Source organism: Dermacentor silvarum, chromosome 4, assembly GCF_013339745.2.
Source record: "Dermacentor silvarum isolate Dsil-2018 chromosome 4, BIME_Dsil_1.4, whole genome shotgun sequence".
NCBI classification, from domain to species: domain Eukaryota; kingdom Metazoa; phylum Arthropoda; class Arachnida; order Ixodida; family Ixodidae; genus Dermacentor; species Dermacentor silvarum.
Window position 1 is genome coordinate 185470196 of NC_051157.2, and position 15703 is coordinate 185485898.

Here is a 15703-nt window from a genome sequence, read left to right on the forward strand (position 1 = left end):
CCGTGCTACAATTTGCGTAGCAGGCGAAAGTAATCTGACTGCTAGTTGCGTAACCCGACGACTGCGAGGAACATTCGTAAGTCCGGGTGACGTTGCATACCGCGTGAGCATACAGCCGCGCCGGGCTGGCACCTTGGTAGTTCCTGCCGGGGAAGCGAACGTCTAGTGACCACGGAGCGCCGAGTATAGACGACGAGTCGTCGCTCCAGCAAGTACCCTCACAGGCCACGACGGCAATGTGGCGTGAACGTTCGACGCGTGGGCATGCGGGGTGCGGTTTGACCAAAGACTGCTGTGAGGGCCAGTGCGGTGATTATCTTGTGCTGCGACTCAAATTGGTGATGATTCTTGCGAACATTCCCTTCGTAACAGACGTCGATGGGGTTACCGGATACGGCCAACTATGCTGCTGATCACAGTGCCGCTCCGTGCAGTTTGCTAATAATTTCCAGGAGCAGAGCAAGACGAGATACGGCCGTGCGAATTGTCTGCAGTGCGCGCTGGAACAACTGACGCCCTTGCAGTACTGACGGCGCTACGCCGGCCTTGGAGCCGCACGAACCGTTAGCCGGCGGCTGGCAGGCGACCACCCTCTCCAGAGCAGCCGACTCCAGGGGCGTGGCACTGAGAGCCACCTTCGAGCCTCGACAACGATCCCGCCTCGCAAGCCCACCTCGCAAGCCCGAGCAGTGCAGCTGACCAGCCGCCTCCGAGTCGGCATCAAGTGTCCGCCAGCTGAGGGCTACATCACCACCAGCCCGACGCTTCCTCGGGCGCCAACCTCGGCGGGTACTCGGGCAAACGGACGTCCCTAGGTGCGAGCCTCAACGTATGAGGGCCTTCTTAAGGGAGGGAGGATGTGGGGAGCACACGCTGCCACCTTCTCCCGCGGGCGTTCGCCGCCGCTTGCGCACGTAGCGCACTCGGCGGGAGCCGGGCGGACACTGGAGAGATGCACTTTGCCCTCTCCCGGTTCTCGCTCGCCTCTCGCGACGCGCTTGCCCGCGCGGGAAGAGGGAAAGTGTCCGGCGGGCGCGGAGGACATTCCCCTGGCGAAAAGGTAAAAAGGTATAAAAGAGCGTGACCGAGAGACCCCCGGGCCTCTCTACCCTCGCTACACCTACCTGCCCATACGGATATACCCGCTGCAACCCGTGAGTGACTTCGTTTGCGTGACTACCACACGCGACGAGGCAAGCCTATTTTATTACTTATTATACAGAGTGGACTTCCCGCTGCAAGTGTGTTTTATTGCCCACAGCAATAAACGTTGTCGAGTTGACTCGCTTGTTGCCTTATTCTCCCGAACCCTACGTAGCTCCGATTATACGGGCTACGGGTGTGGGGAAGACCCCCACAACATACCAGAAACGACCTCTCGGTCCGCGACGATAGATCGCCGAGCGTTTAACCCATTGCGCCACAAACGCATTTGCAGAGAGCTACACAGACGCGCCTTATATATCTAACACTCCTCCGTGTACCCGCGCTCTTGCTCGGGGCGGTGCCGCCGCCTACGAGCAGAAAAGAGAAGTACTGCTTTATGACACTAACGCGCACCGACAGTGAACGCTTCGGTGGTCTCAGCACTACGACGCCTCGATGCCAGCATTCGAAGGGACGCTGGCATCAAGAAGCACTACCAACGCCACCTAGGTGGCGTTCACCGTACTCAGCACAGCGGAGCGTGGCCTCCGCAATTAGCTCTGAAAATGTTTCTGAAGTTGATCGCGGAGGCTGCAATTACGACGCGCTGTACGCGCTGATTTGACTCGGTGACGATTCAGTTACGTGCTTTGTCTTGCGCGTTGTATTAGTGTGTCAGTTACGTGCTTCGTCTTTCGCGTTGTGCTAGCGTGTGCAAGCGTAGTGCAGCTTCCAATTTTCATCTTGCTGGGTTTCGGTATTGAGTACGACGTTTTCCGACTATATGTCTTCGGCCAACGCTGACTGACAGGCAACAAGATTCATTTGTTGCTTTCGAGCAGTAACGCCGGACCAGGAAGAAGCATTTGGCACGCCACTCCCTCTCTTTTGAAAGCACGGTCAGAGGAGACATACCTATGCAAGATATCCGGCTGCAGGGATGTCATACACGTGATGTAAATCAAATGAAATAGACATCTGTGGTTCACATATGACAAGATCTGTACGTAAAAACTCCAAACGAAGCATTAGGCACCTTGGGATGAATAGCACTTCCACTTTTCTGCTTGGGGATTTCCTCTGATTGCTGAAAAGCAGCAGCAAAGTATTAATGCGATTAGCATTCTTTGCTGTCTTCAGTCTTTTTAAATCTATCTATCTATCTATCTATCTATTTATCTATCTATCCTCTCACGCCCGCCCAGTGACTCAAGTTGTCTACCATGTCGTCGCTACACCGTGATCGTCATACCATCGCAGTCAGGACTTTGTAATCAGGCCGTCCTTTGTCGATCGACACTACTTCAGTAACGTCATCCCATTGTCCTAATGACGTCGTCATCATACTGTTTTGCCGATCTATAGACGTAATTATGTTTGAATAATTGAATGTTTGAAGAGTTTGAATACTTCTTCTAAGCATGCAGTGAATAGCACAACCTCTCCAATGCTATTCACTGCATGCTTAGAAGAAGTATTCAAGCTCTTAGACTGGGAAGGCTTAGGAGTGAGGATCAACGGCGAATATCTAAGCAACCTTCGGTTTGCAGACGTCATTCTCCTATTCAGCAACAATTACAACAAATGATTCAGGACCTTAATCGAGAATGTGTAAGAATTGGGTTGAAGATGAATATAAGAACACAAAGATAATGTTCAATAGCCTGGCAAGGGAACAAGAATTCAGGATCGCCAGTCAGCCTCTAGAGTCTGTAAAGGAGTACGTTTATCTAGGTCAATTACTCACAGGAGACCCTGATCACGGGAAAGAAATTTACAGAAGAATAAAATTGGGTTGGAGTGCATACGACAGGCATTGCCAAATGCTGACTGGGAGCTTACCACTGTCATTGAAACGAAAAGTGTACAATCATTGCATTCTACCCGTGCTTACATATGGGGCAGAAACTTGGAGGTTAACAAAGAAGCTCGAGAACAAGTTAAGGACCGCACAAAGAGCGATGGAACGAAAGAGCGGTGGGGATCAGAGAACAAACGGGGATAGCCGATATTCTAGTTGACATTAAGCGGAAGAAATGGAGCTGGGCAGGCCATGTAATGCGTAGGATGGATAACCGGTGGACCATTAGGGTTACAGAATGGATACCAAGAGAAGGGAAGCGCAGTCGAGGACGGCAGAAAACCAGGTGGGATGATGAAGTTAGGAAATTCGCAGGCGCAAGTTGGAATACGCTAGCGCAAGACAGGGGTAATTGGGGATCGCACGGAAAGGCCTTCGTCCTGCAGTGGACTTAAATATAGGCTGATGATGATGATTTTCTTCGCCATTCTAGCGTAATCATGCCGTCGTCATTGAATCATGATTATGCCAGCGTGGTCATGCCATCCTCGTCAGTACGTCGTCGTCAGACATTCGCTTTCGTGCATCCGCTGTCATACCATCGTCGTCATGGCAACTTCGTCATCAGGTCGTCGTCGTAGCGTGGTCGTAATACCACCTTTGTCATTCCGTCGACGTCATTCGTTCTTCGTCATTCCATCGTAGCCACTGCGCCGGCGCCATACAGTAATGTTCATAACGCCATGCTGTCGGCGATCTTGAGAAGCGAGTTCCAAGCAAAGTGGGATGATACGGGAAGCATGGAAAATAAGAGGTGAAAGGCAGAGAGGTTAACCAGGTTAAGTGTCCGGTTGGCTACTCTGCACAGGGGGATAGGGTAAGGGAAGGAAAGCTAAGAAAAGAAGCGAAGATAAAAAATAAAAAATAAATAATTAAGGAACGTTTCAGTTCGCACAATCTATAGTTTTTCAATAAGCCCTGTTTCTTTTAAAAAATCACCAGCCCTTCCCCCGTCGAGAAAATGGGGGTAAGCGAAGCTTGTCGTGTGTATGTGACCTTCGTGGTGATATACTTTCTTTCTCTCTCTCTCTCTCTTTATTACAGCGAACGCTGTATATGGCTAGGCGAACGAAAAACCGTTCGTCCCCCGTTTCTCTAAACGTCTCCATTGGCAGCGCCGTCAGGTACGTCGTCCTCTACGTCGCACTGAAGCGCGCACGCCATTGGCAGCGCTGTTAGCCGTACCTGCGTCGTACCTGCTCTGCCCGCAACGGCTCGCCGTTGTCGCATGCGTTCGATATCTCGAGTAGCTCGGCGTCGTGGTTAGCAGCATCCGCCCGCCATTAGCGCTTGCGTTCCACAAGAAACACAAACATGTAACCAATCGTTGAGAAACTCTTCAATAAAGCGTCGGGATTAACCCACTGCTAAACACCGGGGCGGCACATTTCAGCTTCGCTGGGTAACCATCTGTACGAAGTGCCCTATCCCCCTGTGCAGAGTAGCCAACCGGACACTTAACCTGGTTAACCTCTCTGCCTTTCACCTCTTATTTTCCATCCTTCCCGTATCATCCCACTTTGCTTGGAACTCGCTTCTCAAGACGGCTGTCAATCATGTCGAGCGTGGTGCTGAGGACTTTCCTTTGTGCACTAAAACGACGACAATCACACAGAAGATGCACTATCATCTCCTTGCACCAGCAAACTTCACAATCTGAACTTGTGGTGATTCCGATACGGTACGAGTCTTGTGGTCCACGACGCAGAGCGGATAGCAGACACTGCAGGGCTGATTCGAAGGCAGCCCTGCAGTGTCTGCTATCCGCTCTGCGTCGTGGACCACAAGACCAACTTGTGCTTGAAATAAGGCTGATATATCACCAACTAGTAGAAAAAGGACATGACATTACTTTTCAGTGGCTCCCAGGCCACTGCGGCATCATGGGCAACGAACAGGCCGATGAAGCTGCTAGGAGGGCTCACGAAAATGCTGTGAAGGAACCCATTCCACTTTCAAGAACCGATGCAGCAGCAAAGCTTCGTATACTCGCGCGTGATGCCACTCGATCCACGTGGAACACGCCAGGTTTCCAGTATACTCGACTGCACCGCTTGGATCCATCCCTCCGACTACATATTCCATCTGGACTTTCCCGAATCGAGACAACTGCTCTCTGCCGACTGTGGCTTGGAGTATCTTTTACGAATGCGTTTGCTTGCCGCATCGGAATGGCTGACAGTGCTACCTGTAATAGTTGCGACAGCGAGGAAACAATAGAACATATCTTGTGTCATTGTCCCCGCTACAGCTCCCAGAGACAGACGCTCGTGACGACGCTGGCGCGCCTAGACGACCGGCCGCATTCTGAGTAGACGATCTTAGAGTGCCGGCTGACATGGTCTTCACACCAGAAGGCGATGAGCGCACTGCTGAGGTTCCTCCGGACAAGCGACCTGCTTGAACGACTGTGACACTCCTGAGTTTTTTTTTCTGATCACCCTCTCTTTCTATGTGTGTGCATTTTTCTTTATCTTTCTGTCTCCCCTTACCCCTTCCCCAGTGCAGGGTAGCAAACTGGATACCTACCTTCCGGTTAACCTCCCTGCCTTTCCCATCTCATTTATCTCTCTCTCTCTCTCTCTGCACGCAGAGCTGCAAGTTCGACAGCCGTCGCCGATGTCACGTGCGATGTCCATAATTTTATCACTGTAGGGTTTGCTGGGACAAATACTGCAGCTACTCAACTGGAGTGCATGACCGACTCATCTGTGTAAACATATAAGCGGTCACTGTGGACCTCATGTAGTAGCAATAATCTGCCTGCTTCAATGCTGCTGACGGCATTTGTGCCTTCTTATTTATGCCTGGAATGGTGAGGCATATTCGAGGTGAATGCAGAAATCACAGTGACAACGAAGGCCCTGCTGCTGGGACGTAATTCGGTGGTAGAAATGCACCATGAGTAATGACGGCTAAAACTCGCATGCGGCCTAGTTCTTGGCAGGCAAGCGAGATGGTGAAAGGGTGTGTCGCATATAGCCCATGAAACAGCATTCGCAGAATCACCGCTACAGTTGTTAACTGAACATAACTTCAGAAAGACCATGTGTCGCTACATTGCTCGATTGCTAATCGCATTACCGTTGACAGTCATCGTGAGATGAATTCTGCCGTTGTTGGTTTTTATTTTGTTTATTCGCGATGTGTTTTGCACCTTTATGTAGAAAACAGGCATTTGTTTCGGGCCGTCAATAAAGGCTTAATGCGATTAGGGTTGAAGCGGTCTACAACCGCATTGCCACCGACGAAACGTCTCATGGATGAGGCATCCACGGCAGTCGGACTCTTCTCTCGTGCTCCCCTCTGGACAAACTGCGCCATGTAACAGCGCCGTTCCGAAGCACACGCGTGGCCCTTGTCTTATTATACAGGGTGTTCATTTTTAAGTTTTACGGAATTTTGAAATCGCGTGTGGCAGGTAGCGTAATTCTTATCATTGAGCTGGGTTATTTGATGAGGCGGACATTAGTAGTACGAGAAATCGAAACACATATTCAAGTAATTACCAAAAAATAACTAATGAACTCCTTAGTTTATTGCTTTACGACACATATTACAATTTACGAATTGTAGTCGATGAGCTTGTCAGGTGTATCCACTTGAAGTGAATTTCCAGACTGACACCAGTTTGGAGATATGTGCCATCAAACTTGCCGTAAAAATGCACTGTTGTTCCACTAACTTTTTAACGAAAATGCTGTTTTATACGTTGAAGCACAAAAGTTACTGGAACGCCCATGTATTTCATCCCACACTTTGGGAAATAATGTCTCGAAACTGGTGTCATCCTGGAAATTCATTTCAAGTGGATGCGTCTTGCAAAGGCACCGGTTACAATTCGTAAATTGCAATATGGGTCGTAAAGTAATTAACTAAGAAGTTCATTAGTCAATTTCTGTTAACTAGTTGAATATGTGTTTCGATTTCTCGTGCTACTAATGTCCGCCTCTTCGAATACTCCAGCTCAACGATAAGAATTATGCTACCTGCCAAAGGCAATTTAAAAAATTCCGTAAAACCTAATTTTGAACACCCGGTCTATGACGTGAGCTCGATTCCGCCCAGCCCGAATAAATATTAAATAATTATTTTTGGCATTAAGGAGCGGCACGTACCCAGTGGCCCAGTGAACCAAAGTTGGCGTCAAAGAGGGTTATTCAAGAGTGATACAAATGCAGTCCCACATACCCTTATATGCAAAGTCTGCCGATTTGTCCAGGAGACACCCTAATTCTCGCTATTCATCCCGATTGTAGACATGGCCATAAATCGCCTGATAAACTGCCTCAGCACCACCACGATAAAAAAAAAGATTGCGTCATGCAGCACATGTGCATCGTAAATGCCATTGAAAGCTAGCCGTGGTCAAATTTAAATTGAAGATATTTCTGTGTAGGCAGCGTAGGTCCAACTCAGTTCGCTTCAGATCGCGACATGCGTTGAGGAGTGCGCGTGAGGCAGCGCTCTAATACGCCTTGCAGAATGACTGCTTTCTTTGGGCCAGCTTCGCCGCAGTACTGACGTGTTATGCGCTGAAGCATAATAAGAGTGGAAAGGGGCCATGGTTTCAGGACATGGCACTAGTTCCTGAATTGTACAAGCGAACACGCGCCGTCTCCGGTGACAGTACGCGCGGCGAGGCGTCTAACTGGGCTGGACGCCATTCAGAGTTGTTTCCGACGTTGCTATGAGCCCAGAAAGAAGAAAAGCGATATTTTTGTTTCATCGTTCCGATACGTTATTTCCGTATTTTGTGTCGCTGTTTCGAACGGTACGTTGTTGCGAACGTCGTTCTGAGATGTGTTTGTTTCATGCGCTGTTGTGCAGGCACAATACGTCCCGTGCGTGACGCTGTAGGCCGTGTGGTCTTCGCCGTGTGGTGGCTGGCGGTACTCGTGCTGATGAACTCTTTCCAAGGAACCATGAAGGCCAGCATGAGTGTCAAGACGCCCACCGAGCGCCTGGAGACTTTCCGTGATGTCGCAGAGAGACCTTACCTGAAGCCCATCATCATACGAGGAACAACGTTCGAACATCAGTTCCAGGTACCCGAAGCGTTCACTACAATTTTTGCAGCAGTGTAGAAACATTTGTTTTGAAATGTATTAGGTTTTCTCAATAAAACTACTTTAGTGTTTAACGACGTTTGACTTGGTGATAATCTCCGTATTGACCGGGGAGCCTAGGCTGCGGTAGATCTGCGGCTCAGACTGAAAGAGCAGAACGCTTTCACTTCTAGTATTACAAATTATGATGCAGCTCCGAAACTCCCGAGACGCGAGATGCAAAGGTGCAGCCAACCAACAAAAGTGTCGCAGAGTTTAGGATCATACGGTTGTCGGAGTGTTTGCGAGGCGTAACGTACAAGCATTACAACAGAACTTTGGTCATTTACCCATGTACTTCTCACATACTTCAACTGTACAATCATCGGAATAGGGAAAGGCGTGACGAACGCGCTTTGAAATTAAAATTAAGAGAAATGAACATTCGAACCGAGGGGACCCGAAACATCGGCATGGCTAAGCATTGCCATTGCATTATTGCACATTACATTTTACAGTATTCTCTTCTGGTTTGTACTTACGTGAAGGCTGAGACCTAACCTGAAGTATGCTTTGAAGTCCTAGCAGTATTTTCGTTTCGCAACACATACCTGGATATATATTTCGGTTTTGACGGCGTGTAATTTTACACGAAATTGCTTTAAGCACCCAATAGCTTGTTTTGTCGCGACATTGCTTGCGTCAATATAACCATATTTGCAGTTATAAAGTACGAAGCATCTGAAAAACGCTCGTTGCGTGTGGTTTCCGGTTCCCGCAGGTGTCTCCAGAACCGGAGTTACAGAAGATTCTTTCCACGGCACGCAGGCGACGATCAATTCTGCCAGCTTCAGTCGTCTTCACGCGCCAGATTTTTGACGAGATGATTGCTGAGCGCTCCATCATTTTCATGGAAGATAACGTCATGCAAAACTACATCGCTGCACTATATCCGCAGAAGCCAGGGCAGGGCCTGATCTACCCTTCAAAGCAGCACACCATATCTGCCCAATTCTGCATGTTCATGCGTAACACTCTTCAGCCCAGATTCAAGAAACTGTTTCACACAAGGTGAGGATTAGAAGTACTTCATTTTGGGAGGCTGGCATGGCAGCCACAACGCTCAATAACGTCAGCATGCACATTCGGACAGTTAAGAAGCATTATCTCTCGTGTGTTTCTTGTTGTCCGTGTGTTCTTTGCGTTTAGGCTTCAGAAGCATAGGTACAGTGTGGTAGGAGCTTTGTTCAGAGACTAAATACGTGAGGCGCAGACCAGAGATCAAAATAACTAGAAACACATAGGTAGGCATCCATTGGAGGGCGACTGCATATACTTCTGTCGAGCTTGTGACCATATGACAAAATCAAAACAAGATCATCATGGCCGCGACATCTCATGCAGAATACACTTTATCTACGACTTCCAATTGCCTTGCCCTGCTTCACAAAGGAATAGGGAGCGACCTTAGGCTGAAATATCAGGACATGCAAGAAAACAAATGTATTAGCAAAAGTTCAGAAGTGGCATATGACTAGTCAAAGTAAGAAAGCTAGTTAAAGTTCGGACCGTATGTCCTTAAGCGCGCATGGGTGACCCTGGTAGTCATTCGTCGGTGGACAACTGCCACCTGCAAAGTTGAGGTTATGCTTGAGAGGAGAGAATCAATCGTGGTAACCTTGGAGGGTAGGAGTCTTTTGTAACATCGGGGCCTTTTTTTGGATTCTACTTCCATGGTACTACTTCCTTGTAGTTCAAGAATTCAGAATGGCCCACAAGTAATCTCAGTTGTCTATAGCTTTGTTTTCCAAGTAGGTGCGGAGTCGCAACAGTCACGTTAGATCTTCATGAGGTCACAATAGCCAACTCCTACCCGATAGGCGCTGGCTCACAACATAAGAAATTACTTGTTTTACCATCAAAGGACCTGCTACGCAGCGATTATTTTCTTTACTCACAGCTATATGCAGGGTTGTTCGAAAAGCTAAGTTTCCGAATTGAATTGATTACGAATATTCGAGAGAAACGACCTTCGCATATCGAATAGAATGTTCAAGGTTTTCTTATTTCTGAACGAAGAAATGTATAAAGATTGCTCTGAGTTCTTTTGAGAAAGTAGAGGCCTACTGACGTTATGTAATACATGTAACGACGTTTCCAACCGAAAGTCCTGTCAACTGAAGAGCTGCTAAATGAGGGACAGCTGCAAGTGATTTTGTGCATCATGTAAATACCAGCAATGATCGGAAAGAACAGCAGGGTACTAAATGCACGCAGAGTGTTGTGCCCGTTAGAGAAGCTCAGTGTAATAATACAGTACGGCCACATCGTTTTAAATGGATAAAAAAAATGTCACAGTTCCGCCCTAAGGGCGAAGCAATGAATGCGATAGCAACACAGCAATGTCATACGAAGTAAGGTGAGCGGCTTTGGTAGCAATATGAATTGTAGTAAACATGAGCTGATTAAGTAAGCAGCTGTGCTGCGGCGTACGTAGACCGACATGAAGAGAGACTCGATGACCACGAGAAGGTGCGTGTGAAACGGTGGTGTTGATGAGAAGCGCTTCCCGTGGGCAGCGCGTGCGAAGGGACACACCTGTAGTGCTGCACTGCCGATCCGGGCAGCATTGCATGTGTAGCGTGCGTTGGAAAATGTGGCCCGACTATTACTAACTGAATGAACCAGCGTGGTGTGAGCGCGCACAAACAAACATGAATAGATCACACTGAATGACTGCAGACAACGACAGTCAAAACGCTGGCAGCGAGCCCATACGCCGCAGCGGGCGAAGGTACGTGCGGTCTATTGCTTCAACGGAAACTGAGCGGCTAATGCACGGCGCATAAGGTCAGAGCCGTGTGGAGAGAAGAGACGGTGCGGACGAGCGACGCGCGCGGTTGTTGGCAGAGTAGAAGTGCGCCCCCCCCCCCCCCCCCGCGCTCCCTCCGGCGCTGGCTTCCCGCTTCCTTGCTTGCGCGTGGGTGATTGAGTGCGTTCGCTCTCCGTGATAGCGCGCATCCCCGCACGCTTCCGCTCGGGCATACGGCGCGCGGTGAAGATTTTATCTATAGGGAACCTCACGGCGACGGCGACGGCGACGGCAGAAATGTGGTTGTAGTGTGCATTTAATTGCTATCGCAATAAAACACGGCCTGCAACTAAATATTACAATGTAGTATGTTGCCTCGTATTTAACCAGACTGCAAATTGGTGCGTCGGATGCGCTCGGCACAAGTAGCACACGCCTGGCTTTCGCTGATGAGGGTCCCAGTTACTTACTTTGTGCTGGTGGTGTAGCGGCGACGCCAAATTGTCTACGTTGACCTGGTGCTAAGAAAACTCATATTTTCTTCCTGGTGTGACGTCCAATCGTCACACCTAAAGACAAATGTCGGCAAAAAAAAAAAAACCAGAACGAAAAGGGCAGAAAAATGTGGGGAGTTTGCACTAGTGGTGCAAGGCTGGGTCACAGCGGAGCTAGTTCCGGCTTTTGGTAAGTGTTGCTAGGTTTTGCTAAATTTTGCGAGCCGGTTGAAGACGCGGCAGCTTTGCCCAAACTCTATGCCGAGGAATTCGAGCTGGAACCGGCCGTTGGATTTGGGGGCTTGGCGTTGGGAGTTCTCGGTGGCGCGTAGGCCCGGAACCGATTTCCGGTGGCGCCGAGCATTCAGTCGGCAGCGTTCATTGTCTGTGGCCCGAAACTCAGGATCCTCGGCTTGGCGACGGCGTTTGTCGGCGGCGGCCTCGGTGCGATGGGCAGGATCGGCTCTCCTTCGTCGATCGTTGTCCCGCTTAGCCACGCGCCGAGCTTTTTTTTCTCGGGAGTCGTGCCTGTATTCGGTGGCGCCATGGTAGCTGTGCACACGTGTTCACTAGACGAGAGAGGCGACGCGTCTGTCGGCGTGGCGGCTGCTCAGAGCTTTCTAGCATATCAGTGACGCCATGGCTAAGCGAACACTTGCCTCTCCTCGGCTGGGGAGAGGGAAGGCGAAGTGCACGAATGCCGCGGCGAGACTCCGCCCTACGCACGTGTGTGATGCAAGGAGGCTGCGTGTACCTCGGCGACGCACAGCTGGGCCGAGTTTTTTGTCGGCACGAAACGGACTTACGAAAAGCTTAACTCCGCTGTGAAAACGACTACCACTGCACGCGTGCTAAGTTACGTGCGAGCACGGCTGCCCTTTTGGGACACTGCTATACTAACAGAGCGCTCACACATTTCTCTTGGCTGTTGCTGATAGATATAGGCACAAAAAATTTCGCCGTTCACCTAGTCTTATCCTTGATGCAGCACATGCGCGGCAGTGAAGGCTGGAGTGCAAATGCACCGGCGACAATAGACTGGCAATTGTTCCCCCCACTCGCCTTCCGCGCCACCGCTACTTGCGCCTCAATTACCCCGCGATGCTGTCGCAACCTGTAATACAGACACCGCCAGGTTTGACCGATGAAGCCTTTCCCGCGGGAAAGCGGTATCTGGTATACAACGCTTGTTCTGCAAGGCACAAGGCGCGCGGCGTGCTTCGTTGTGCCGGGCCCTGCTGCTCTCACCCCCTCCCTTTCCCTCTCTTCTCACAAAGAAAAGAAAGAGAAGACAAACCATGATACGTATCTTGAAGGGTGGGCTAGTAAAAGGCTTCATTGCTTTTGTTGCTCTTACAGACTTTATTCAATAATAAATATAACCTTTAATGCAATCAATACAAAACACTAATGAGAGCAGTGTACATGAAGCAGTAAGACATGTTCTTTCGCTCACAGATGTCGCTGGATGCACGAGTCTGGACTAACGGAGCGTAAGCGCTTGCAGCTGCAGTCTCGTTCCTGGTACCTCATGCGCCCAGCGTCATCGCAGGTGCACTCGCTGTCCTCCGAAGATACCGCAGCGCTTTTCTACATGGTGATGCTGGGCCAAGCCGTAGCGCTTTCTGTTTTTATCGGGGAACTGCTATTGCACCATTGCATTTGCCGGAAACGGTAATTACGTGTACGATAACTTAGGACATAGAGCGTTTTCATTTTCACGTGCGTGATTGCAATACATTCGAACACTTCCGCCTCACTGACCGTGTCGGTTCAAGGAATATACGCTTCAAGGCTTATACAGTCTAACAATCAGTTCACTGCTTGCGGATGCTAATGTTGAATGCTTGCAGATTGGCTCCAATTGCACTGCAACTTGTCTATTGGTTTACTGGTGGGAGTACGTCGACATCGCTTCAAAAATAGTGATTGTGTTCCGTGAGTCTAATGCTGACGCATCTCTTGCTTCATTCCCCGTAAGACTATCCGCACGTTAAAAGCAATCGGTAAACGACAGCGACTCAGCCATGCACGTAGCACTTGTTATTGTTCATTTGACGTCCTCCTGAGCCCATTAATATAATTAATAATATAAACATTTCTTCATTCGCCTGAGGTGATGCTGCTGTGCGCATTTACCTGTTCCATTTGAACAAACACTAGGATGGTGTCTAAATCAACGCTGCTACTACCTTTGCCTGTTAGTAATAGAAACGTCTTTCGATGGCTATGCTTTTGCAGGCTGCAATGCCAGAGCCCATAACGGAACCGAAAAGACGTCATAGCCGCCATGTTATAGATATATCACACGTCAGTTTTTTGGGTTAATGCGATACCGCTTCCCGAGTAGAACTCCCTATGAAAAGGGATCTTATGCCGCTACAAGCTTTTTGGGTGTGAGAAGGTTGTGCAGACTAGACAAAGCAGGCGTTAGCCATCCTTTAAGCTCACAGATATTGTTTCTATGCACGTGTGATTGAACTGGGCGATGTGTTCTACCGATGTTCTATGTTCCCTGAAGTTGGGTGTCTCCTTACTCATTCCTCGTGTTTTTTTAAAAATAAATTCCCGTTCAAGTATGCGCCAGAGTGTGTTTTGTTCCCTATTCTTCGTTTGAATAGGCAAAAAAAATCGCAATAAACTCGCCTAGCTGTGAACTCTATTGATACAAATTTCTCGTACACTAACTTTGTCGAATGCTTTATTGCTCAGTTTTCAAGCCCTGCGACAGTCACAGCTCTAACAGCGATGTGTGTAGAGAATGCAAGTAGGTCTAGAGTCGTACCATAACCAAGGTGCTTCACCTCGTAGCACTCTGGCAATTTTCGGGGTTCTAGATTTGGCCAGTGGTGATCCCAAGATTATTTGAAGAACTTTGGTTAGAGAGTGACAGAAAACAATTATTTTTCAGAGGGACGTTCTACGTGTGACGTGCGAGGGGAGTACACGTCGGTCGTCGAAGCATCAATACCGCGCTGCTGACCAGGCTTGGGAATTCATTTGGAATTCTTGCGTCAGCAGCTGCCCCAAAACGCTCATACGCAATGTTAAGAGAAAAGTAAACAACGCCACTCGTCTTCGGCTTCGAATATGCATAAGGTGTCCCTTATGGGCCCGTATTGCGGTGAACACTGTACACTTATCATACTAGGATGTGACTTTTGTTATCAGTAACACCTGCGCCAAACTTCGCTTGGTATATGCTGACCGTGTGCTTTACGTTAACCTTACTAATCTGGACGACTAAGTCACGCAGAACAATGCTTTCGCTACGTTTTGCCAGTGGAGCCATACCTGGACACCCGTCAATTATTAAAATACAGTGTCCGTGAATTTCACCTCCAAGAAAAAAGCCTTTGCACTTTACTTACACTAACGGGAACAATTAAGTGGAAAGCGTCAATGAATTCAGGTATCGTGGAATCACTTTCACGACTAATCTAAAATGACATAAGCATCTTAAATTCATCTGTTCAAGAGAACTTTAAAAACTTGGTTACCCAAGACGCAGGCTGAAAATTTCCCACTATACAGTAGATTCACGGCCCACAGATCACTCATCAGAGCTATCCTTGAATATACTGAGCAATTTATGATTAGGTTTCCCAATATCATTATGTCCTACATAAGCTTGATTCCGTGAAGAAAAAAATGACCTGAATGATATATGACAGGTACGATTGCCATTTCTAACCCTCTTTAGGTTACTAGCTTAAAGTTACACATATGAACGCCTTGTCATGCTTCGTCGAACTGTTAGCAATTCTGTTCACAACGTCGTTCCTATATCTTATGCCACCATCTATGTGCGCACAACCAGGCGTACCGACCCTTTAAGCATTGCCCCACTCAGATTGCAGCTGGAGTGGTCCACAGTTTTCTTCATTCAGCAAAAAAGTGATATGTGAAATAATCTTGATGATTTTATTAGAAAGCAGCCCACGTATTCGTTTTTGCATGGATTGCTAAGCCATATTCTATTTTAGTATTTTGTGCATATTACTTGTCCTTTATGTGATCCTGTTCAATTTTGCTGTAAATGTGTTCTTGTGACATTCTGCAAGTTCTTGAGCTGGCCCGCGCTGTTATGTGTATGTGCATATCTGCAAATAAATATAGAAATAAAGTTCCGCCGGACCTGTGGCAAGAGCGACTTCATATTTTAACTTTTACATTGTAATAGAAATGAGTTTTTTACGGAGGCAATATGGTGATCGCGTATGAAATAAACATTATAAAATTCCATTATAAAATGTGCACACATGTTACACGTAGGAACACGGAATTTTTCCTCGTCGGGCGTTTCCTCCGCTGTTATGTAAAACGGGACAAAGATATATTC

The 15703-nt window shown here is 48.3% G+C and overlaps 1 protein-coding gene across 1 annotated transcript; it reads left to right on the forward strand.

Moving 5' to 3' along the window:
* The first annotated feature begins 7584 nt into the window (after positions 1–7584).
* Positions 7585–15477, forward strand: LOC125945078 (uncharacterized). Its single transcript, XM_049666646.1, has 4 exons — positions 7585–7636; positions 7838–8055; positions 8837–9126; positions 12820–15477. The coding sequence occupies exons 1-4, from the start codon at positions 7585–7587 to the stop codon at positions 13037–13039; spliced, it is 780 nt and encodes a 259-aa protein (XP_049522603.1). The 3' UTR covers positions 13040–15477.
* Positions 15478–15703: the final 226 nt, after the last annotated feature.